This window comes from Vombatus ursinus, unplaced genomic scaffold (genome assembly GCF_900497805.2).
Source record: "Vombatus ursinus unplaced genomic scaffold, bare-nosed wombat genome assembly UNPS02014773.1, whole genome shotgun sequence".
NCBI lineage: Eukaryota > Metazoa > Chordata > Mammalia > Diprotodontia > Vombatidae > Vombatus > Vombatus ursinus.
The window spans coordinates 33,084,401-33,110,953 of NW_020954551.1; the positions used below are offsets into that span (position 1 = coordinate 33,084,401).

At 43.5% G+C, this 26,553-nt stretch overlaps 1 protein-coding gene across 2 annotated transcripts in view; it reads right to left on the reverse strand.

The window, feature by feature from the left end:
- Nucleotides 1–26,553, reverse strand: part of SRGAP3 (SLIT-ROBO Rho GTPase activating protein 3) — a 274,861-nt gene that overhangs the window by 64,319 nt on the left and 183,989 nt on the right. For both annotated transcript variants that reach the window (XM_027864072.1, XM_027864073.1), the window contains exons 5-10: nucleotides 16,084–16,269; nucleotides 13,277–13,405; nucleotides 11,113–11,334; nucleotides 7,779–7,880; nucleotides 5,967–6,164; nucleotides 2,982–3,066 (exon numbers count right to left, since the gene is read on the reverse strand). In XM_027864072.1, coding sequence (XP_027719873.1) covers nucleotides 2,982–3,066; nucleotides 5,967–6,164; nucleotides 7,779–7,880; nucleotides 11,113–11,334; nucleotides 13,277–13,405; nucleotides 16,084–16,269 — 922 coding nt within the window. The remainder of the gene's footprint in view (nucleotides 1–2,981; nucleotides 3,067–5,966; nucleotides 6,165–7,778; nucleotides 7,881–11,112; nucleotides 11,335–13,276; nucleotides 13,406–16,083; nucleotides 16,270–26,553) is intronic.

Below are 26,553 nucleotides of genomic sequence, written 5' to 3' on the forward strand. Positions count from 1 at the left end.
CACACACACACACACACACACACACACACACACACACACACACACACTCCTATGCCAAACTGAGTCAATTTCCCACTTGCCTTAAGAGTTCCAGAGTAAACACTCTGGACTATGATTAAGAGCCATAATAGAGAGTAAAACCCTACTATATAGAGCCTCACAATACTAGGGATTTGGTTATCCAAGAACCAAGGTAGAAGTATCTTCCTATAACACAGAAAGTTTAGGTTGCAAGGTTTACCTGATCCCCCGACAACCCTGACAACGCATAGGGTTTCCAAAGCTTTGGGCATCTGCAATGGTTCATGCCCAATGCTGGAAATTTATCAAGATGAAATCTGCAAGACCTTGTATTGATTCTTTTCTTTAAAATTTTCAAAGACTCTTTCGAGTCTCCATTCCAACTTGATTCATATAAACTTGGTCCCATGAAATATGCTTGGCTCCATCATCAAGAGATAAATCTCACCCAGAATCATAGATCATTAGTGACAGAAGGAGCCTAAGGGATAATCTCATTCCATTCCATTTTACAAAGGAGAAAACTGAGATCCTGAGAGGTAAAGTGATTTTCCCAGGGTCACACAGCAAGCTACTAGCAGAGATGGGACTAGAATCTGGATCTCCTCCTCTTAGTCCCAGGCTCTTTCAACTATATAGAAGGAACAAGTGCTCAAAGACCCCCCCAAAATAATGGGCAAGACCCAGTGGTGTGTGTGTTGACACATTTCCTAACCCTTTGTACTCACTTTTAGCAAAAAGCACAAAATGGACAAAAGCAAAATGTGGGGTTCAAACAGAGCCTGGCCCTTGTTGTGATGGGCTGTGCTCAGCTTGGAGCTTGCAGGCAGAGCAGAGGGTCCTTCATGCACTTCCTTGTGATGGCCACTGTCCCATGCCCACAGAAATGCCATGGTTGTTTCCTAAAACTTCAGAGCCCTGAGATTCTCCTGCTGGGTTCTTTTCTCATCATCCCTATACTTCTTTTTTCCCCCACATTTATTTATTTTATTTTTAATTTATGGAATAAAATAAGTATTTCCATAACATAGCAAAATAAAGAGTATGATTGCTCATGAAACTGCAAATCTATTATTGCTGGTGGAATTGTGAACTGATCTAATCATTTTGGGGAGCAATCTGGAATTATGCCCAAAGAGTTATTAAACTGCCTACGCCCTTTGACCCAGCAATACCACTACTAGATCTGTTTCCAAAGATAAATAAGGGAAAAGGGAAAAAAAAAACTATATGTTCATCCCTATACCTCTAAAGCCGTGTTTCCAGGGATCATCAGTGGTTAGCTCAGAGCTCCAAGAAAAGATTGTTAAATCACATCTTGAAGCAAGGTAGGGCAGAAGGCTAAATAAACTTGGAAGACTAGATGGGTCAGGATCTGAGCCAACTCAAACTAATTAATTTTTTATTGCATTAAGAGCATCCATGCAAAGATTTAACAAAAGATTGCATTTGCTATGGCTAATGGGAGAGCAGGAAAGAAATACTGTCCTCCAAGTAAGAGTCATCCAAAAACCTATAAAGCATCCATCTTCCAAAGAGGAGATAGCTCACTTAGGAAAACAACGCTGAAGTCGCTACTAGTAAACTTCCTTGACTCTGCTTTAGCTGTCCTGAAAGCCTCTAGCCAGTGCCCTGGTTTTAAAGGTAAAGCCCAAGAGACAAAGATATAGTTCACTAGGCATCTCCATGTCTCCCAGAAGCTGGTGGGCTGGAAGATTCTCCCAGCAACAACCAGATCCCATCCTAATGGGCTAGATCGCTGCGGGCTCTAGGGAAGAATAAGAGAGCTGGCAGTGTGACAGTGCCTTGCACATAGTAGGGATTTAATAAATGTTTGTTGAATGAATAAATGTGGAAGGAAGGACAGTATTGCTTGTCCTGGAAAAGGTAGGAAGTATGGGAGGGGAATTACAAAAAGCGTTAGGCAGAAGAAAGGACCTAGGTGAACAGAAATAAGCCAAGAATGGCTCTCTCTGTCCTCTTGTGCCTCACCAGCCTCATCATGTGCACTAGGCTGCAGCCTATTTGCATTCCCTGAATACGCCTTGGGCTTCCCTGCCTGCACACCTTTACTCAGCACATTCCCTTGACCTGGCACAACTGCCCGCTGCCCCTGGAGCTACCCAACAAAACCCGATTCACTATTCAGAGCCCAGTTCAAACGTCACTTCCTCCAAAAGCTGTCCTTAATCCTCCCAAGTCATATGATTCAGATCACCAAGGACCTTAGAGATCTAGTCCAACACCTTTCCTTTTATAAATGAGGAAAACGAAGCCCTAGGAAGGGCTGGTGGTCACACTGCCTCTAAGCATCAAGGTCTTTTCAACAGCCCAGCTGGTCTCATAGAACTGGGTACATCTTACACATCTGTCACACTCTAATTCATATTCTGATACATGTTTTAGTCCTCTCACTGGACTGAAAGACCTCTCTCTGAGGTCTTCACTGCATCCCTACACAGTGCCTTGCACACAGCAGGTGATTTATAAATACCCAATGAAGGAAAGAAGGAAACAAGCATTTATTAAACACTAAATATAGACTCTCCACCTCACGCCCCTCAGCCCCAGTGTCTCCTCTTTCCTCTCCACCATCCCCTCCCTTCTTTCCTCAGAATTGCTACTACCTGGAGGGCATTAGGAATAAAGATACAAGGGTGAAGAAGAGCCCTGCCCTCTCCCCCATCCCTCACTTTAGTGTGGACTCCCTACATGGTACCCTGGCCCTGGAGTCAGAGACATGGTTGGGCACAGCCCAGGGAATGAAGGGAAAAGAGATGCCAATCCTTGGTGAGCCACTCCCAGACGAATCCCTTCAAGCCCGACAGGGTTCAGGGAGGAGCATTTGGCTGGTCACATGCACAAAAAGCCAAGACCAGGGAATTCCTTCCTCACTACGGGGCTTTAAAAACAGGCCAGGAAACATAGGGCGTCTCCTGAGCCTGGAGCACACAACTCACCTTCTCCAAGGGTCTGCTTGAGCAAGTCATGCTTAGCCTGCAGCTTGGTGATAAGATTACTGCCATTCACATATTCTTTAAATTTCTGGAAAACACAAGGCAGGAGAGAGTTAAGGACGGTGGGCTAAAATGGTGGCTCCCATTGTTGGGGTTGAGGTTGGTGCTGGCTGGGGGGGGGGAGTGGTGGTGCAAAAAGCAAAAGGAGAAAGAATGTGCCACCCTCAGAGGAACCATACATCAGGACTGGGGTAGAAGGGACCACAGGAGGGATTTCTGTTTACTTTCTCACTCCGTGCTATTCAAATATTGGTCTGTCGATCTTATTAGCCTCCAATCCTTTGTCCCTGGGCATGAATTTCAGGTCAGGGTTTGGGAACGCAAGGAGTCCCAGAGAAAACAGCTCAGTGAAAGCCCTCTTTTGTCAGTTGGAGCTCAGCGAAGCAGGGTTCCTTCTGTCACGGGACCTCGGGCTCCCTTTGTGCCAACAGCCATAAAGACAGGAGACCTTCCAGGGAGGGAAAGGGAGGGCTTTATCAGACCTTGCAGACAGCAGCTTCCAAACAAGTCTTACTTATTTGGGTCGTGGGTGGGGAGCAGAGAGGGGACAAGGGGAGATGGTGCCCACTCTTCTAAAGACATGCTCAGCAGGCAAGCTTTGATTTTGAAGTGATCTAATAATGATTTCTTTCATTTGTGCATAAACCCCTGCTTTCCGAAGTAGCTTTATGCATTATCTTACTTATGATTATTGTAGTGGTTCTTACAGGAGAGGGTATGTGGAACAGTGAACAGAAATGGCCTGGGTTTAAGTCTGATGCATATCAGCTAGGTAACCCCGGGTAAGTCACTTAACTTCTCAATCTCTCAGCATCTCTCTAAGATGGGATTTTTAACCTGGGATCCATGAATTTGTGTTGTTGTTTTGTTGTTGTTGTGTGTGTGTGGTTTTTTTTTTTACTTCTGATGACAGCATTTCCATATAACTGGCTTCATTTGTGTTCCTATGTATTTTAGTTTATATATCTTAGAACATGACTCTGAGAAGGGGCCCACTGGTTTCAGACTGCCAAAGGCGGGGTCCCTGACACAAAATGGTTCTGTGCCCCAGATCTAAGATTATAAGGTGCAAAAAAAAAAAAAGAAAAGAAAAGGTACAACTGCATCGGGGGAAAGAGTTTCCTCAACGCGGGAGTTCTTTCTACCAATAAAATTACAGCCCCAGTCCCTATCCACCTATTTGAGAAGAAAGGTTGCTTCAAATGATAACAGAGAGACAGTCTCAGAGTCTAGAAGATCTGGGTTCAACTCAAGCCTCTGACACTGAGTGACCAGATGGTCCTGGGTATACAGGTTACTGCCCCCCATCAGAGTGTCTCTGTCTCCTCCCTCTCCCTCCTCCACAACTTTTGGTCTTATAGAAGTACCTGGGACACAGAAAAGTTAAGTGACTTGCCCACAGTCACAAAGATACGACATTAAAAATGATTCCTATTATTATTACTAATCAACAGCTAACATTCATAAATTGTTTTAAGCTGGGAGAGGTGCTTCTCCCACAATAAACCTGTAGGATAGGCAGGGCAGGTCTTAATATTATTTCACATTTTCTAAATAAAGGAATCACAGCTCTGAGAGATTAAGCAGTTTGTCTCAGGAAACACGGCTAGTAAGAGGCCGAGCTGAGATCAGAAGCTAGGGTGTCTGCCTGCCAGCCTGCTTCTTTCAGCCACTAACCCCACTGTCTCTGATAGATGCTGGCCTATGCCCCAAAGGCCCAGTCTGTATTAGACTGATAACTTATTTATCTATCATCACAGGAGTTGGCTCATTAGAGAATGTAAATAAGTCTAGAGGCAGTGTTTTTCTGTACCTTGGCTATCAACCAATCTGTGACACTCCCCCCCATCCTCCCATCACCCTCCACCCAAGGCTGCATGTGGTTCTTCCAACCTTCCCAGGATCAAGGGATCATGAGATTATGTAGAATTTCAGAGCTGGCAGCAACTTCAGAAACCAGCTAGTCCGGGACCCTTATTTTTCAGACGGAGAAAATAAAGCTCTGGGAAGTCAGAAGGAATTGCCCAATGTAGGATCCATGAAGCAAGTATGAAAAAACAAGTTGCCACTGCAGATTTCCAAGTGCTGACACATTTAGAAGTGCTATGATGCCCTTGGAAACAGCCAAACAGATAATTAGGTGGAAATGAATGAGGCAGTAGCAGCTAGTGGCCCTCTGTCAATGACATTGGCTAATTCTGCCTTCCTCCCAGGATGGCTCATTCCTATTGGTGATCCATGCTAGGATCACAGAGTTCACTCTGAAAAGGACTTTCAAGGTCATCTGGTCCAACCCCTTCATTTTATGGATGAGGAACAGAGGCCCAGAGAGATTAAAGTGATTTGCTCCAAATCATACAGAGCCAGGATTCAAACAGAGGACCCCAATTCAGCATTCTTTCCACTGCCCCACACTGACTCTCGTTACCCAAGGAAATGAACCTTTAAGGGGCATCTCCAAATACTTCAACCAATGACATAAAAATAATCTGGGTCTTTGTATGCATAGCTAGAGAGCTGACTGTCAATCGCTTTGGATGAACACCTACCTAGACTGTTCTTAAAGCACACGGCACAACTCTATCCTTCCACAAACATAACCCGAGCGTTCTTCATGAAGCCTGGCACCTGCCAGCATGACACATTCTCATTCCAGTCTGCTCAACAAAATACTCTGAGGTCTTTTTAGAAGAACTCGTGAGTTGTAATGAATTTACCAAGTGGCAAGATTGCCTCCACCACTGCGCTTTCCTAAAATCTCCATGCTCGATCTTTCTCTCCTTTCGAAGATCAGGAGGCTCCCTCTTCGTGCCACGTGCCAAGGGCAGGCACAAGGTTCCCACTAGCTCACGCTGCTCCCTCTCCTCCCCTTCCCCACACTCCTCCTTCCACACCAGTCCATTCCTTCAGGCTCAGAACCCAGCTCACCGTAAAATAAAACATTTCAGTTTCCTGCTGGTTGGCGCGCCTCTTGGCAATGTTGATTTTGCTCATGTAAGTCTCAGATGCAGCGGATTTGATTGATTCCGTGGATCGACTGTGTTGGAAGGCATCAGAGACATCAAAGTCCTCCACCGTCAACATGTCCTGAAGAGTCTGCATGGTGGCATCCAATGTTTTCCGGACCTGGGAGAAGGGGAAGCATAGTAACAACAATTCCATGCATTTCTCCAGTGACTTTCCTCCCATTGTTATTTAATTTCATCCTCACAATGTCTCCCCAAAGGAAACACAGAATCAGAGATTTGGGGCTGGAAGGTGCCTCAGAGACCTTCAAGGTCCAACCCTCTCATTTTATAGCTGAGGAAACAGGGACCCAAAGGGTTTATGGAACTTGCCCAAAGTCACACAGCTGGTAAGGGACAAATCTCGGACTTGAACCCAGGTCCACAAAGATATTAAGTGGCATGCCCAAGGCTATATTATCCCCGTCTTCTAGATGAGGAAATCAAGGCACAGAAAAGCCAAGTAACTTGTCCAAAGTCACCCAGCTGGTTAGTGGAAAAACCTGGGTCTCCTGACCTGGAATAATTTCTAAGCATAACTTAGATCAAGGGATAGCCTAAAATTTGAAGAACATAAGAGTTATTGGGGAAAGAGTCCATTAGGGCAAATTATATAAACTTTTTTTTTTTAGGGTCTCAGTTTCCTTATCTGTGAAAAAAAGTGGTTGGACTAGACAGCGTCTGAGGTCCCAGCCAGCTCTGGACCCATGATATGATGTCACACTGCTCTATGATGTGATATCACATAGCTCTATGATATGATGTCACACTGCTCTATGACACAATGTCACACTGGTCTATGACATGATGTCACACCGCTCTACGATACAATGTCACACAGCTCTATGACATGATGTCACACTGCTCTATGACGTGATGTCATACTGTTCTACGATATGACGTCACACAGTTCCACGATATGATGTCACACTGCTCTTGAATATGATGTCACACAGCTCTATGACACGATGTCACACGATATGATGTCACACTGCTCTATGATGTGATGTCATGCTGCTCTGCGATATGACGTAACAGAGCTCTATGATATGATGTCACACTGCTCTATGACGTGATGCCATACTGCTCTACAATAAGATGTCACAAAGTTCCACGATATGATGTCACACTGCTCCATGACATGATGCCATGCTGCTCTATGATGTGATGTCATACTGCTCTACAATATGATGTCACACAGCTCTATGATATGATGTCACACTGCTCTATGACATGATGTCATACTGCTCTGCGATATGACGTCGCACAGTTCTACGATATGATGTCACACTGCTCCATGACGTGATGTCATATTGCTCTACGATATGACGCCACACAGCTCTATGACACGATGTCACACATGATATGATGTCATGATGCTTCTCATAAGAGAGAAGAGAACAGAAAGACACAACTTAGAGCCTCATAAGAATGATTCTTGAAGGCTACTGAGTCTGAGCAAGGATAGGAATTAGGAAACCAAATGAAGCTACTGCCTGGGTTTTGTTTTTTGTTTTTTGTTTGTTTTCATGTCTAAGGGAGTTTGGGGAAGTTTTAACTTCACGGTTAGAGGAGAAGGAGTATGTGTTATATGCAGGAGAAAACCAAGAAGAGAAACAGAAACTCTCTAGGGGTAACCCTACATTTCTGCTCCTGCCCTGCACAGCACATAGGCCTACCTGGTCTAAACAACCTTAGGGAAAGAAACACACCCAAAGGAGAAGGGGCTTCTCACCTCTTCATTCTCTATCTTGAGGGTGGCTAGCCGGGACTGGAGCTGGTGGTAGCGCATGAGCAGCTCTGTCTGGACCGGCTGCTGGGCACTCACCTGGCACACCTGCAGGAGAAAAACCAAGTCAGAGAATGGGTCAAGGCCCTCTTCTTCCATCCCCCATGCTGGTCTCCTTCCCCTCCTCAAGGATCAGGAGAACATAAGTCATAGCACAGCCTGGCATAGTGGAGGGAGAGCCCACCTTGGGAGTCTGGAAGTTATGGTTATTCAGTCATGTCAGTCACATTCGACCCTTCATGACCCCATGGAGGGTTTTCTTGGTAAAAATACTGGAGTGGTTTGCCATTTCCATCTCCAGGGTTCAAATCCTGCCTCTGACACCTACTGGTTGTGTGACCCTGTGTGAGTTACAATCTCTCAGCATCCCCAAGCATTATTTTATTTTATTATATTTTGTCTCTATTGTTATTGTCTCTATAATTTATTTTCAACATTCACTTGAACTGTACGTTGTAGAATTCAAGCTGGTCTGTGCTGGTAGAAGGAATTTCCCCCTTTGGAAGCCTACACCATTAAAATCACCAACATAAACCAAAAAGGCCACGCCATAGTTCCTCTGGTCTATTACTCTGCCCCTGATGGGGTAGGAAGGGATGGTTTACAAGAGAGCATGATGATTGACCCTGACTCATTCCTCTAGAAGAGCAAGGAGAGCATTCTGATTTATGAGAACCTCCAGAGCTTAGAGATCTTCTCTTAATAATGTGAACTCCCCACCCCCTTTTATGGCTCAATATCCACTCTACGGGGCTATTGTCAGATTCAAATGAGATAAATTACTCTACAAACTTTAACGTTACATATGTGCCTGTTATTGCTACTATTACATTATTCTTGTAATATTGCTCTTACAATATAATATGTCACACATTTTATTACATACAGTTTACAAGCAAGCCTCCTATTAAAAATGATCTCATATGCATTAATTTAGGTAAAATTTTCTTGAATCAATTTATATTTTCAAGCTTTCTCAATGCTTGAGGCAACCAGTGTCTTAAATGTATTCCCTGGAGTGAAAAGCACAATCTCCTTCGATTTTAAAATCAGAGAAATTTAGAGCTGAGAGGGACCCCAGAGATCGGTTAGTCTAAAACCTCACTGATGACAGAAACAAGGCCTGCAATATTCTGGTCCAAGGTCACAGAGCCAGTTTGACAGCCTCAAAGGGTCACCACAGCATAAAACAAGGGCATTTGGTGTGTTTCATAAACTCCTTTGGCAGTTTGGTAAAACCTTTTTCAACATCATGTTTTTAAATGCATAAAATAAAATTCATAGGGTTACAAGGAAATAAATTATATTAAAATACAGTTATGAAAAAAAATTTTTTTGAAGTTCACAGAACCCTAGGTTCAGAATCCCTAGTATAGATGAAAGCATTCTGAGGTGAGGTCAGGGACAACCGGGTTCCAGGCCCAATTCTCCCAGAAGCTACCTCTGTGTCTTTGGGCAAGTCATTTCCTGATTCAGTTTTCTCATCTGTAAAATAAAGGGGCAGGACTGTATAATTGTGCACTTTGTAGTAATAATATCTTACTTCTGTTTAGCATCTTATAAAGAATTTTATGGAGGTCATCGAATATCAAGGTCATGGAGTGTTTAATAAACTTTTTGTTGTTGTTGTTGTTGATTGATGGGGTTCCCCGCTGTTGATTTGACATCACAGTCAGCTTTGATAGCAACTGAAAAGAAAATATGTCTATGATGTGGAATAGTGGGAGCCTGTATTCATTTGGTACAGTGGATTGGGAGTTGAAAGGACCTGGGTTCCAGGGTGAGGCTCACGGGACTTGTTTCACTTCTCAGTTCTTTTATTTGTCAAATGAGGGTGTGGGACTTTGCTGACCTCCAATGTCCCTTTTGGCTCTAAACCATAAGTCAGTTCATTCGCCCCATTTTACAACTGAGGAAACTGAGAGTCAGAGGGATAATAACCTTATCAGAGTCACACAGCTACTAAGGGGAAAATCTAAGACTTTAACCCAAGTCTCTTCTCCAAATTCAGGGTTTTCTCCACCACCACCCCCTTCAGACTGCCCTTTTCTAATGTGACCACTCTACGGCCCAGGTATGCTCACTTCAAAGACCTTTCCTCCACACCACACTGATTCTGGGGAAGACCCTGGCTCCAGCGTTCCAGAGTTTTGTGGGCAGACTTCTCTAAACTTTGATAACTCCCTGCTTTTCCTTGGGAACAGGTTTCCTGTCTGACAGCAAGAGACAAGCTTCAAAGGCCCAACATGTGGGTCACTTTACTTCTCAGAAAAGCAACTCAATCACTAAGATAATTTCTTTTCAATGGTTTGAAATTCATTATGTAGCAGCAATCTACATCCTCTGAGTCCAAGAAGGGGGCCCAGCTTCAGATTCTATTCCACCAGCAGGACCAGACTTCAAGGGCAGGATTCACAATGAAATGACATTCAGACAAGGGAAGTCATGGCAAAGTGGAACAAGGATAGGAAACAATGACAGTAGTTCTCACTCCCATGCTGGAAATTCTTCAGGGAATCAACTGGTTGGGAAAGAATTTTGTCATGATAATCCCCTCTCCCTAAACTTGTAGGAAGTGGGAAGAATGGGTCTCCTACCATCATCCCTTACACCAATTCCTTTACTGACCTTACCCTCACAATGTAACAGAAAGAGTTCTGGATTTGGAGCCAGGAGACCCAGGTTGGAATCCTGGATCTGCTACCCACCATTTGTGTGACCATAGGCAAGTCAGTTAATTTCTCGGGCCCTCAGTTTCCTCTCCTGGAAAAGGAGGGGATTAGACCATTTCTTCTAATTTTACAACTTACGACGGATCCGGAGATTTGGTCTATAACCAAAGTCAATGTGGGAGGATCATGGGATCATAGATTTTGAGCTAGATAGGACTCATCAATTCTGATCCCCTCATTTAACAAGTGAGAAATATGAGAGCAAGAGACTGAAGTGGTAGGTCCTCCCCAAACGGAGGTCTATGAGCTTGCTGGCTATGCTCTAGAGGAGATTCTTTTAACAGCATCGATCGGACCATAGAGTTGCTAAGGTCCCTTCCAATTATACAATTCTTCCATTCTGTCATTTAGTGACTTGTCCATAGTCACACAAGGAATTAAAGGCAGAGCTCAGAATGAGAATCCTGTTCAACCCCCAAGTCCAGAGTTCTTAGATAGATGGAAGAAGTCACAGATTGAGAGAGAATATAGAAAAATCCAGGGCATGTGCCTCTAAGTAGTGATGGCAGATGGCAGTGACCTTGGAAGTTCCAGGCCAGGTGTCTTACCTCATCCCCCATGTGGGGCTGGAACTCAAACTTGAGTGGAGGGCAGAAGACCTGGTTGCACATGTCCATGACCGTATGCTTGTCACTCCTCGCATCCAGGTTGTCCACTGCATTTTCTATGACATCCAGCCCCTCATGGCGAGAGGTCTCCAGGTTATATTCAGCTGAGAGGTAGGTCCTGAAGGTTCGGGCCAGGCTGGTGTGAAAGCCCAGATCACAACACTTAAGGATAGAGAAGAGCCCAAAATAGAATGGTCAAGGTACAACAGTGGTTTCCATTCACAATATGACAAATACTGTGAATCCCACCTTGAGATCTCCAGAAGTAAACACTTCCATATCCAAAGGCTCCAGCGAATTTGTGAAGCCCACCTCAAACATAAAACCAAAGGCCAGTTCCTAGCACACTTTCTTAGAGAAGTCCAGAGTATCTAAAGCCTGGGTGGTGGAAGGAAGAAGGGACAAAGCTCCATTCAACTTTTCCTCTTTCCTCTGCAAGAAGGGAAAGGCTTGCAGTGGAGAAAAAGAGAGAGGCCAGATGGCTAGGGTCTCCTGAACTTGCCAGGAACCCTCCTTATATTCTGAACAAGGAGATTTAGCTTCCTCCTCCTCTCCACAAGGGAAAAGACAGTCATCCCCAAGTGGACTGGAACCCAGAACCCAGATATTCTCCATTTCAGCCGGGAATATACCAGGGCCCCAGAGGTAAGATCAGTTAGTCAAAGTATATTTACTGAGGATCTAGTACATACAGATCCCAATGACCAGTACAGTGGGAAGCGAGTGCAAAAGAAATGGTTTCTGCTTGAAACCAGCTTCCAAACAGAATGTTCCCATCCTTTAATGCCCAACTGAAGCCCCTTTCCTCCATAATGAAGATGCCCATTTACACTGAACTTTCCCTTCCCTAATTCCTTGGTGGCTCATGTTTCCTCATTTGTAAAATGGGTGAAAATTATCTATCATGCAAAATTAGTACTTTGAAGGATTATATCCAACTTTCTCACTGTTCATACTGCATAATTTGGCACATTAGGATAGTATATAAAGGTAGTGTATCTGTATACACCTAGTTGTGGGCTCAGAACTGTGATTTCATTGGTAGGGAGCTTCCCAATGAGGAAAGTCCACCTATCAATCCAGGCACCTTCTTTGCAATTTACATTGCTTACACAATTACCTAGAACATGAAATTGCTTAGTGACTGGCCCAAGAACACAACCAGTACATGTTAGAGGGAGGGTTTGGACCCAGGTCTTTCTGGCATCAAGGTTGGTGCTCCATTCCTTCTGCCGTGCTGCCTGGGTGTGTGTTTCTACGTGTATATGAGAGTGTGTGAGTGTGTGAGTGTATGTGTGTGTCTGTGTGTATACATACACATATATAGGGTGTTCCAAAAATCTTAGTTCAATTTTAAGCTTTACTAGCTGTGGGATACCTTGTATACTACAATAATAAATACCATTTATAGAGTGCTTTATGTGTGTTATCTCATTTGAGATAATAACCTCACAATAACCCTGTGAGGAAGATGCTATTATTATCCATCCATTTTACAAATGAGGAAGCTGAGACTGAAAACAGTTAAGCAACTTGCCCAGAGTCACACAGCTAGTGGTTGAGGCAAGATTCAAACTCCTAGTCTTATACTCTATTTCCTACACTACTATTTATATAATTACATTTTTAATATGTAGAAAATATTTTTATATATTTATATACACACACATACATATATGTGTGTGTGTGTATGTACATGTGTGCATGAAGCCAGCTTCTTTTGTATTTCCCTTGCACCTAGTATGTTTGTTTAGCAGATGGTTAATACTTTTGGATATATACAAATACACACACAAACATATACATATAAACACAAACAATATGACCAAAGACATGTACGTCATGGATACCCATGAAAATTAAACTCATTTATTCTAGAGGTCAATATTCATTCACAACCAGATCCTGGACCCAAATTCCCAGGCTCCTCCCACACTGAACCATGTACCAAAGACAAATAGCTCCTGACCAGCCCTCCTTCTGAATCTTCAGATTCTCTGGTCTCTCAGAATGGCTCTCAGTAAAGGCCCAAGGAGGTCTATGTGACCGGCCAGTTATGCACCTCACTTGTGCCAAGTAAGTGGGGAATGAAGGGAGGACTTACGTCGATTAGATCGGAGACATCATGGATGTAGTATTTGCTGATGGCTGCATTGGTGGCCGCTAGGTTCAGCAAATAGTCATTCCGGGCCTTGGTGCACTTCAGTTTATTTTCCGAGTACTTGGCCTGCCTCTGGAGGGGGACAGGGATGGGGCATAGATACCCAGTTAGCCTGTGGCTTGCTCAATGATGAGGTTCTGATTTTTCTCCCAGGCAAACCTAGCCAGGGAATGGCAGACACTCCCCAGGTGTGGTTTTATGCTAGGCCAGCCCAGGCAGGGAGGAGATGCGGTACCCACTCAAACCTCAGGCCCTATCCCTAAAAGGACAAAGGGAAAATGTTCTTCCTGGTACAATCCAAATGAAATTCTAATTCCTTTAACCTTTCCCTAGAAGGACAACCTTCAAGCATTTTAATTAATTCTGAAGCTCTTCTCTGACATCCTCTCCTCCCCCGTGATGTTTTTACATGTTACTTTAGATTTGTAAAGCCTAGAACTGGGCAACCAGACTCGAGACTGAGCAGATGAGTTAGCGAGCCTTCTCAAGGAATACATTTTGTTCTATCAGTTATCAATGTAGCACTGCGGCATACTTGCTATGACTCACGTGAGGCTGTTGGCATCACAGTCTCCAGAGGCTGGGTATACCCTGGGGATCATCTAACCCACAGCTTTAGTTTGACAGATGAAGAAACTAAGGCTCACACATTCTAGGTGATTTGTCCAAGTTCACACAGTTAATCTGTAGCTAAACTAGGCTATCCATATGTCCTGTCTGCTGACTACCAACCTAAGACTCTCTCCAATATATGATACTTTACAGTTTTTAAAGAACATTCCTCAAAACAATCCTAAAGGCGGACTGCATAAGCATTACTATGCCCATTTAACAGATGAGAAGATGGAGGGTAAGAAAAGTGACTTGCCTAAGCTTATCCGGCTACTATGACCCACATGGAATAAGAACTCAAACACCGGTTTCCTTACTCTAGACATATAACTAACATCAATATATAAAGTATCCTATTAATTATTATATTTTATTAATTAATTCTATTAATAGAGAATATAATATATGAGATATAATGTAATATGCCACATATCATATTTTATTACTATTTTTTACAACTGGGGCAAGTAGCATAAAACGCCCCTTCAGCCACTGCCTGGGACACTGCCAAACTGATCAGGGGAGTAAGGATGTCAGCCAAGGAAGTATAGTTATGGCTAGACTAATACCACCTGGTAAGGGAACTCTTACCTAATTATTCTTGCTAACTAGGTACAAAGATTGGTTGTTTCTACACTGCTGAAGAACTGCTAAGGCCATCACTAAATTTCACTGCCCTGGGGAAAAGCCCCAGTGACCATATCCTAGTTAAGGCCTCTGTCTTATATAAACTCCAGTGAGCTCGGTCTCTCTGCACTCCTTCCTCATAATTTCCTTCCATTTGCTTCTGGTTGTGTTTCTAAGTCATTAAGACCGTGTTAAATTTTAATCCCACTGTGTATGTTGCTTAGTTTTCATGGGGAAGAGTCACAATAGCCCAGGTTTAAATAGCACTTCAGAGTTTTACCAAGAATTTTCCCCCCAGTGACCCCGACCTCTGTCCACACCTGACCCTTCCAGCCTCTTTATACATTGTTCCCCTATCTGCACTCCACAGTCTGGTTAAAATGACCTTCTTGCTGCTCCTGACACATCTCCTCCTGTCTTTGCATTAGCTACCCCCTGCCTTACCCCCTGCTCCCCTTCCCAAATTGCTGCATATTTATCCACATATACTTACTTTTGTACATGTTCCCTCTCCTGATAGATTGTAAGCTCCTCGAGGGCAGGAATTGTAACTCTTTTTTTCCATCTTTGTATTCCTAGTGACTACCAAAGTGCCTTACACATGTTAATCCCACCTTGTTCAGTCATTTTTCAGTCGTGTTTGACTCTTTGTGATCCCATTTGGGGTTTTCTTGGCAAAGACTCAATTAGAGGGGTTTGCAATTTCCTTCTCTAGCTCATTTTACAGATGAGGAAACTGAGGCAAATAGGGTTAAATGACTTGTCAAGGATCATACAGCTAGTAAGTGTCTGAAGTTGGATTTGAACTCAGGTTTTCCTGACTCCAAGCCCATTGCTCTATCCACCACCTAACTGCCTTATACATAGTAGGTGCTTAATAAATGCATGCCAATTGATTGAAGGCAGGGGTTGCTCTGTTTTTGTCTTTGTATGCCCCGCACACAGTGCCTAGCACATCATAGGCATTTCATTAATGCTTGGTGGTTGATTTTTGACAGCAAAGACTGATTTGTCTTTCTTTTTAACCCCCATGCCTATCATTACCCCTTGCATAGAGCAGACACTCAATAAATGCTCGCTGCATGAATGTAGTATAGGTATCAAGAAGTTTAATCATGTCACTCTGGGGCTGAAAGTTCCTGAGTAGGCATTTATCACCAGCCTCCTATATCCTATTCTGGGGCCCAAGCCAGTTCCCTTACCCTGGTTAACACTTAATCCCACACTGGACTGCTAATCAGGGTCTGAGATCAGCTGCACAGCTACTAATGTCCATCCCAGCAGTAATCAGAAGGTGCAAACTTGGCTTGAATTGGGCAGAGGCAGTGGGGCTCTTCTGCCTTCCCTGCTGTCTCTGGCCCTGCTCACAGAACGTGGGCAGCCCCTGCCCGCTGCGTGACACCCACCTCCCTGGGTGCTTGGAGGACAGCAGGAGGTGCCCGCTCCCCCTGGAATGTTCCCTTCTGGGTGAGCCCCTAGCCCTCCCTCAGAAGCAATCTCCCACCACCTGCCTTCTCCTTCATCTTCTCCATCTTCTTGACGGAACTCCTGCGTTGCGGCCTGTCCTCATGCCGGAGCAGATTCATACCAAGGTCACCCGACTTGTTGAACTGCTTCTCCTCTTGCTTCTCGGCCTCTTTTAACTTGCTCTCGGCGCTAAGGCTCTCTGCGTGATACATGTGATAGGTTTTCATGACCTAAGACACAGAAATGAGGGAAAGTTAACATTCCACCACCTTTCTGTGTATTTTCATGTATCTCTTACACAGACCCTCATCGCCAGTTGGAGACATCTTCCCACTGTCACCCACACAGGTCATGCTCATTCCAACTCCATGCTATTCTATCCACCTGCAATTCCTTCCTCTACCCCCACTGACCCACCTCCTAATTATATCCTTTCCATCCTTCCAGGTTCAGCTCAAGTCACCATCCCAGGCCACGGCAACTTTTCCTACTGCTGACTTTCTCTGTGCTTGCTGATTATACTTTATGTTAAAACAAATTATATTTCTTATTATTCTTCCATGCATTCAAGGCTTGTTTCCCCAAGGAGAATGTAAGTTCTATGAGGATACCAAGTCTGAAACTTTCCTTATGTTTCCCCTAGAGCCAATCACAAGGCTATGCACAGAGTAGCTTAGCTCTGTTACTTGAAATATGGGTGACCTTAAGCAAATCACTGGTTTCCTAAACTATAAAATAACAGGGTTAGATGAGATGATTCCCTACTAATTCAAAATCTATGATCCTAGGAATGTCTTATAGGCCTGCCTCTTAAGATGACGGTGTATTTGAAGGACTTTAGTAGACATCATCCTTTAGGAACCAGATTGAAAGATTGGGGCCCATTGTTTTGCAGAGACCATGCCAAGTGGTTTCAAGATTGTCTAGAGACAGGGTGACAAAATATCCCAAGGCTTGCCCAACCAAATCATGCCTACCACATATAGGCTAATTCCTGGAGATTCTATGGGCGATGATCAATAAATTATATTCTTTCATTGCCCAGTATAAGGTACCACCTACCCCACAGAGAGTTAGGAACCTCTATGGGGATTTTGGGACCCTTACAACAAGTCACCAGAGGGTGAGCAAGAGCACTTAGAAGTCCTTGCCTCTGAAGGAGGCAGGTAAGTTGATGGGGCAAGCTCTGTACACTCAGTCTGTGGCATTTACAGACCCAAGAGCCCCACAAGGGTTAGAGGAAGCTAATCTTTGACTCTTGCTCAATCTTCTGCCCTCCTCTCCTTGGCCCATAACCCCTCTTGCACATCTTACAATGAGCTGCTATTTCTTCTACCTCTTTGCAATGCTGAAAGGTTGCATATGGTCCATTCTACCCCCAATAGAAACACTACAGATGTAATTCATTCCACCTCCAAGTCCCTCAAACACAAGAGATTAGATTAAAGGCTGGGTTTTGATCATCCCAGTACATTTGGAGAGAAAACGGCACATGTGCTGTTCTCGTCTAATGCGCTCTTAGTTACATCATCTTCTTTCATCGTCTGTCTCTGGGACTTTAAATATTTGGTTTCATGTCGTGTCGAGATGGCAGAAATGTTCTGATCTATTTGAGAAAGCAGACTATGAGGCTAATTGCCTAGATGCACAGCTGGGAGTACAGAGGGCCATGGCGCTATAACTCAGGGCTGCTCCTCATCACAAGGGTGCCATCAGTGGGGGCGGGAAGGCGGGGCAGCATCTGATTATGGGCAACATCTGGACAGAGCTCCCATGGGGACTGCAAGGGTGGCTTTTTCCATGATGTGAAAAACCAATCCATACCATGTAGCCTGACTTTGGAGGAGCACAGAGTATAGAGACTTGGAGGGCTAGACAGTATATAGGCATGCAGGAGAGCCTTCCAAGCCACTCTTCCCTGTGGTACCCGAAAGCTGGACCTACACTGTGCTAGGCACTGATGTGTGTGTGTGTGTGTGTGTGTGTGTGTGTGTGTGCGTGTGTGTGTGTGTGTGTGTGAGAGAGAGAGAGAGAGTGTAAAAGAGAGAGTATAAAAGAGAGGGAGAGTGTGTAAAAGAGAGAGTGTGTGTAAAAGAGAGAGTGTAAGAGAGAGAGAGTAAAAGAGAGTGTGTGTAAAAGAGAGAGAGTGTAAAAGAGAGAGTGTGTAAAAGAGAGAGAGAGTGTGTGTAAAAGAGAAAGAGAGAGTAAAAGAGAGAGAGGGACTTAGATTCTGGAAAAGAGCAGGAGGTGATCACACAGCTATCACACAGATAAGCATCAAGCTGATCATCTGAAGAGACTGTTTTTGTGGCTTGCCCTTTGTTCTCGAAGAAGACCACGACATCAGGAAGATGATGCCGCGACTTGCGAGTGGACTGGATTTAAGTGAGGGAGGGCTCACCAGCTCACTCTTTCCTCCAGAGCCATCAGTCTCCAGTGGCAAGATATGGATCAGGAGGACTGGAGATATGGCAGTACGCTAACACCTGGAGGGATCAGAAAAGGCTTCCCACCAGAGGAAGCTTGGGTAGGGCTTTGAAGAAAACAAAGGATTCTAAGAGGAAGAGGTGGAGAGTGAGTGCATTCCAGGCTTGAGGGCACATCCTGGGCACAAGGACAGGTGGTAGATGGAATGCCAAGTTTAAGGAACAGCAATATTCTATGGGTCTGGAACACAGAATGCATAGAAGGAGAATGATACACAGTAAGTCTGGGAAACTTAGTTGGAGCCAGATTCTGAAGGGCCTCACATGCTGAGGTGAATGAATTTTATTTTACTCTAGAGGTAAGTGGAAACTTACTCAAGCTTCCTGAGCAAGGGAATGACAAAATCAGCCTTGTGTTTCAGAGAGATTATTCTGGGCTCTGGGTGGGGAAAGGGTTAAAGAGTGGGGGAGACAAGCAGACAACAGTCCAAATCAAAACCTGTTGCAATAGTCCAAGTAAAAATTACTGAACTCCCCCTACTCATGGCCATATGAGTAGAGGGAAGAAAAAAGATACCGGAGATAATTGTGGAGGTAAAATCAATAAGATTTAGCAACTAACTGCATATGGGTGGTGAGGGAGAGGGAAATAATTCCAAAGCTGCAAACCTAGATGACTGAAAGGATGATGTGACTCTGGAAAGAAAGTGAGAAGTGTGGAGGAGGGAAAAATTTATGAGTGGGGGAAGGTATTAGTTCTGTTTTGGACATATGGAAAACATTCAAGGGTACTAATTTTCTCTTTCTAGAGGAGAGAGATAGAATGAAAGTCTTTCCCCAAAACAATACAATTGATTTTGAAGAGTAGGGGAAAGTATGGGAAAGAGTAGGGACTGAGTGCAGGGACACAAATAATCTCCAACATCAGATAATTTAAAAATTATTCCTATTCAACTAGTACGAATTATTTGTTCATTCATTCACTCATTCATTCATTCATTCATTCATTCATTCATTCATTTATTGTAGCAATAGCATGTGACTTCTCCAGTTTACTAGGCTGATACTCAAATGAATGGACACTGAGGATCTAGTAACTTTAAAAATGGGAAAGATTGTTCCAGTAGGATGAAAGGAAAAGCACACATGGAACTAAACCTTCTCCAAGAATAATCCATAAAGAACACACTGCACAAACAGACATTGTTGTTCGTCCTTCATTGTAGAAGAGGACCAATGACATTAGGAGGGTGATGTCTTGACTTGCAAGTGCATTGAATTTAATGATCATGAGTTGTACTGTCATGCACCAGCTAATGGAAGAGGGTTGAGGGGTAGGGCCAGGGGTGTGCTGAAGCCAGCTCTAAGGCTAAGGAGAGCCAATGGTTAGGTTTTTTTTAAAAAAAATTATGCCTCAGAAATCAGCAAACATAATAAATCAGGGCTTTATTTATTGTTTTGTTGATTGTCTAGACTTAAGAATGTGACGACTAAAATAAAAATTCAGAGTAAACTTTAAAATTTGTCATGCATACTTTTTTTTTTTTTTTTAGAGAATCGATTGTTAAACGTTTACCAACAGACCCCTGGCTACAGGAGAATAGAGTTACCATATTGAAGCCATGATTTAACATTTCATCTGTCCAACAAGTCTCCAGTTAACCAGCAAGTGTTTACTGAGCTCCAATTGTGTTCTTGACCCAGGGTTCAGAGTCAAGGTGGGAGCACAAGGACAAGCATGCCCTGGGGATGCTCCTCCATGCCCCTAGGATCTTGCAGTATTGTTAGGGAAGTAAAATTTATACTGTGAAGCAATTAGCAAAATGTAATAAAACTATATGAACATGAACCCCCTCCCAGATCACTTCCTTGTTGAGGCAGAGGGGCTTGCATAGCTCAATGAAACTGTGAGCTATGTTGTGCAGGGTTACCCTATGGACAGGTCATAGTGGAGAGTTCTGACAAAAAGTGATTCACTGGAGAAGGAAATGGCAAACCACTCCAGTACCTATGCCAAGAAAACCCCACAGACAGTATCCAAATGCTAAGAGAGATGAGATCAGAAGATGAACCCTTCATTGCCAGAATGTGTCCAACTCTTACTGGGGCAGACTTCAGGAGATAGCAGAAGACAGAAGGGCCTGGTGTGCCATGGTCCACAGGGTCATGAAGAGTCATACACAACTGAACAACAATGAACAGGGACAGGACCCTTCATTCCTCTGGTTTCCTCATCCGGCATGAAGACAGAGCTAAAGAGAGGAAATGTGGTAAAGCAGAGAAGGAACTGGACAGAGAAGGAACTTCTGACTTCTGTCAGAAGATCTGGAAGGTGAGGCATTAGACTTAAATCTTTGAGGCTGAGTGGCTCTTAGAAGGTAGGAGGGCAAACTTGACCCTAATTAGTCTAGCCAAGAAGACCCAAAATGATGATTCCCTCAAGCTGAAAAGTTTTATTGACTCCCCCAACAAATGGGGAGGGGGTTGGGGAGAGCCAGCTCACTCACCAATAAACTCTAGAACTCCACATCAGATTTTATGAATCTGAAACAACTCCCATCTCAACAAGCTAGGCTTTTTCTGCTCATCCCAAATCGTTATTCTCATTTATCAACAACTCGCTCAAGCAAACTCAGGTTGAGTGTGTCTTGGTTCCTTTAGCAGGGTTATTAAATAGCTCTAGAGGTTTCCATGCTCTAAGGAATAAATGCATGGCCACAACACTGGCTTGTAAACTGAATTTCTGCAAATCATGTTATACTCAAATCGACCTCCTTTTCTGTGGTGACTGACTCAATAAAGAGGGATGCTGTTTACTAGTTTGGAATTGTAGGTTAGAGAGTAACTCACTTTACCACAGCAGTAGTTAGGAGCTTGTAAATTCTGCAGCACATATGAGGATATTCAGCATATAAACTGGTAACTTTCTTCTCCCCCTCATCACTACTGATTTTTTAAAAATCAAAACATTGGGATCCTAGAATACTAGAACTGGAATAATAGAATCACAGAACTTTAGATCTGGAAGGTACCTTGGAGGTATGACTGCCTCATTTTTCAGATGAGAAAACCATGGCCCAGACAGGTCAGGTTACTTAGCTAAGGGCAAACAGAACTGGAACAAGAATCCAAGCCTGACTCTCATCCTCTGTTTTTTCCACCACTCTATGCAATCTTCCAATGGATATTAATTCTGACATGTCAGAAACAATCACATACCTTAGCAATAATCTAGTCCAGCCTTCTCACTCTACAGAGAGGGAAACAGAAGTCCAAGAAAAGGAACTGAATCACCCAAAGTGGCACAGAGCAAGAAGCTACACCATCCGTCTTCTCTCTCCCAGGCCAATGCTACTACCACAATATTTCATGTTGGTCCAGACCTGGGATTTCATCTGGGTACAGAACTCCCGGTTGGAAATGCTCTCCAGCGTTGTAGCTTAGGATCTTAGAGAGCAGCCTGGAGACACCGAGAGCTTTAGAAGGTTAAGGGATTTTTTTCTCGCTTGTCCTGTAACCAGTATTGTCCCATAACTATAGCCCAAGTCTACCTGACATCATCCACTACACCTTGCTGCCACTCTGATAAAATCACCAAAATACCCAGCATTTCTCCTACAAGACTGGATCGTCCCTCGTAGAGACAAACCATTCCCACTTTTCATAGCTTCCTATTTCACTAATCTACTGGTTTGAAGGTCCCTATGAGCCACCTGTACTTTGCTTACTGCCAACCTGACCTGCTCATTCAGTAGCATCCAATCAGGACGTGTCCAAAGAGCCACACACACTCAGTTAGCATTTCATCTTATCACTCACTGTACATGAACCACCTAGTAGCAAAACCAGGTTGCTGCAGATGGAAAGAGATCCCAATTCTGCGCCAAGAACGTGCTCATCTACATTTCCCTGTTCTAATTTCCCATGCAATTTTCAGGAACCACTATGGTGAAGGCAGTAACTCAAGTTCTGAATTCTCACCATGCTCTGAAGAATAAATGCATGACAACAACACTAGTTTGTAAAGTGAATTTCCACAAATAAAATAAGTTATACATTGTAAAGAAATCAATCTCTTTTTCTGCAGTGACTGACACTATAAAGATGCTGTTTACTAGTTTGGAATTGTGGGTTAGAGGACATTACCTCCACCAAGGGCCTTTTGATCATCTAGAAATTGTTCCCTCCCCTCTCACAACCCCTCACTGACCAATCCTACAGATGCTGGCCACTTCCAGGCCATGACCCAAGAACAGACAGAGAGCTTAGGAATGACCATACTCCCAGTGAGTTCCATGCCAAGGAAGCTGTTCTGCCCATCTGGAGACAGCTGTATGATAGTTATTACAAAATCTACTAACTCTGTGCTTCCCAATGTCTTTTGTTCCTCAGCCCCCTTTCAACAGCGGCAGCAACAAGAGTGTTGTCGATTCCTAGGGTAATTTAATATGCAACCCATAATATTCTGCAATTATTTGCTGCTTATTGTTGTTGAGTTGTTTCAGTCATGTCTGACTCATCATGACCCCATTTGGGGTTTTCTTGGCAAAGATACTGGAGTGGTTCGCCATTTCCTTCTCCAGTTCATTTTGCAGATGAGGAAACTGAGGCAAATAGGGTTAAGTGACTTGCCCAAGGTCACACAGCTAGTAAGTGTCTGAGGCAAGATTTGGACTCGGGATCTCCTGACTTTGGGTTCAGCAATCTATTCACTGCACCACCTAACTGCCCTATTTACTGCTTAAGGTGTCATTAAACAAATTTTTTAGCTGGAACCCCTTGGATTATCAGTATAGGGAACCCCAAAGGATTGGGAATGACTGTAGTAAAGAATGCCTCTGGTATTAGCTATTGAACTTAGCCGTCCTATAAGAAAGGAGTTCTTAACTTGAGATCTTTGAACTTACGTTTTTGTTGTTGTCATTTTTAATATTTTGATAGTTATTTCAATATAATTATTTTGTTTATAATCCCATGTATTTTATGCATTTAAAACCATGATTCTGAGAAGAGGGTCATAGGCTTTACCAGACTTTCAAAGGGCGACATGACACAAAAAAGACGAAGAATTTTGACTCTAAGAGGTGATTTGCATAGGTCTGCTCCTGCAGGAGATCATGCCAGGGAGCGGGTGTTTATACTCATCCTGTTGAGGAATTCTACCCCTTCCATGTCTGGTGGCCAGGCCTCCCTTTTCACCATGTTGTGACTGTGGCATTTCCCTCTGACTTGCATCCTGGGCAGTGGTCCAGAAGCAAAGAGTCTTATTTTTCAAATTCTTAGGAAAATGGAATTCCTCTATAGACATCAACTTGCCTGTGCAAATCTACATAGGACTGGAGAAATCTAGAGGCAGCCAACAATTTGTCAAATTACCAGGGATCAAATAGCCAATGATAAGAACCAACCTCAGGCTAACTCATAAACTTGTCTTATTTGAGCTTCTCTTGGTATCTAGCAGTAGAGGAAACAACCAGAGAAGATAGTCTTCTCACATATTGCTACCACACATCCATCTTCCCAATCCCCATCTCTTGGTAAAGCCTAGGAAGCCTCTCTGGTCTCCTCAGCAATCCTGTGCTTGAGAGAGGCCGCTAGTAGTTAGAGGGCTGGACTCAGAAATTCATGAAGGATTGAGTTAGAATCTTGCCTTAAGTGAGTTGTTAAGTGAACCTGGGCAAATCACTTAACTTCTATCAGAAGCAGTCTTTCCTTCCCCATAAAATAGGAATAATAACAGTATCATCTCACAGGATTACTGGGATGATCAAATAAAATAACATATGCTAAACAGTTGACAAACCATAAATCACTTTATAAACGTGGGTTATTATTACTATTTTGCCAGTGAGGTGCACTCCCTCTGCTCAACCCTTCCTCTGCTCTGTGCTGAGGTCACTGACTCAGGGACCATGGTTCCATGGGTGAATCGAAGTCTACAGTCAAATGACCCTGCCCAACAATTTCTTTTTTGCCTGTGATTTCACAGGTATGGGGAACTCCTGTGTGGGAACTCACTAATTAGAAACTCATAGGTGATTTATAGTCTTAGATAGTTGCCTTGGGTACTGAAATGGTAAATAACTTGTCACACAGCTAGTATGTATCAGAGATAGGACTGGAACCTAGGCCTTCCTGAGACCTAACCATTATACCACATTGTTTCTCTGTCCCATAATTAAGGCATAGAGATGTAATGATAATGCTCTATGCAAGTTTTTTTGCTGCAATTATTGTTAACAGGTTCTTTTCATTAGAACCCTCTAGGACAGGTGGTACAGATGGATGAGGAGTAGGGCCAAGAAATGAATAGGAGAAAGGGAAGGCATTTGGGAACCTGTACAATGCCTTCAATGATCCCAAGCCAGTCACCCAACACAAAATCTCATATTATTTTAGACCCTTATTTTTCTGGTGTCACAGCTCCAAGTCTGTGAATCACCAACCACCATAATTCCTGAAGAATCAGAATTACAAGTGAGCCAAAGGGCAGTGGAAAAAAGCATGGTGTGTGTAAGCAGGCTGATGGGTTCCAATGGCCACATGTGTTGAATAAGCAGCACAAAACATATCACCTAAGGACTTGAGATAAAAAAAAAAAAGAGGCAGGGCCAATGAGGCAGTAAGACCAAGGAATAGCCACAGATGGACACTCTGGGCAAGTTACATAATCTCTGTCTGCCTCAGTTTCCTCAACTGCAAAACAGGGATCATAAAAGTACTTCCCTCCTAGAGAAGTTGTGAAGATTAAATGATATATTTCTACTACTACTACTACTACTACTACTACTACCACTACCATATGGCCCTACTATGCACTTGGTACAGTGGCTGGCACATAGTAGTGACTTCATGTTTGTTCCCTCCACTGCCCCCTCCTTTTTGTAGAAGGGAAGCAGAGAACCAGGTAAAAGATGAAAGAGGAATAACATCATTCATTTCACCCTTTATACCATCAGAGGAGGTGATATCTTGGGTCTAGTAGAATACCCAAAGATTAGTGAGAGACCAATGTCTAGGCATCTAGGTGGTACCATTGACAGAGTGCTAATCTTACAGTCAGAAAGTCCTGAGTGTGAATCCTACTCTTAAAAGTAACCCTGGAGGGGTAGCTAGGTGGTGCAGTGGAGAGAGCACGGGCCCTGAAGTCAGGAGGACCTGAGTTCAAATCCTGCCTCAGACCAAACACTTGACACTTATTAGCTGTGTGACCCTGGGCAAGTCACTTAACCCCAATTGCCTAAAAAAAAAAACAAAAACAAAAAAAAGTGACCCTGGACAAATCACTTAACCTTTGTTTGCCTCAGAATCCTCATCTTTAAAAAGGGGATAATAATGCACCTGCCACACAGGGTTGCTGAGATGATCCAATGAAATAATATGTCAAGTCCTTTACAAATCTGAAAGTATTATATAATTATCAGATCTTAACAATAGCTATGAATGTTCACTTAGGTTTAGATCCAGGGGACAGGGACTTGAATATAAACTTGACGATTTGCCCTCTGTTTGAGTATGTCAATTCACTTCTCAGAGGCAGCTAGATTGCACGATGGATAGACTGCCGGGCCTGGAGTCAGGAAGACCCATCTTCCCGAGTTCAAATCTGACCTCAGACATTTACTGGCCGTGTGAGTCTGGGCAAGTTACTTAACCCTGTTTGCCTCAGTTTCCTCATCTCTCAGATGAGCTGGTGAAGAAAATGGTAAACCACTCCAGTCTCTTTGCCAAAGAAAAACCCAAACAGGGTCACGGAGAGTAAGACACAACTGAAAAGACTCAACAATGACAATTCACTTCTCTGGCCTCAGTTTCTTCATCTATAAAATGAAGCAGTTAAACTAGCTGTTCTCTAAAGTCCCTTCCAGGGCTAAAGCCAATGATCATGCAATTTTGGCAAGAGTAACCCAGGGACATGCCATTAACTTTGTTCTATTCAATGATGATCAAAGAAGGGAAGGCCTAGCATTGCTAGGTGTAGGCCCTGACCTCAAGCAGCTTACATTTTAATAGGGAAAGCAACACACAAAGAGAAGTGGTGTGCATGGAGGAGCACTTTGGTCCAGAAAGTTACATGGAAGGGAAATG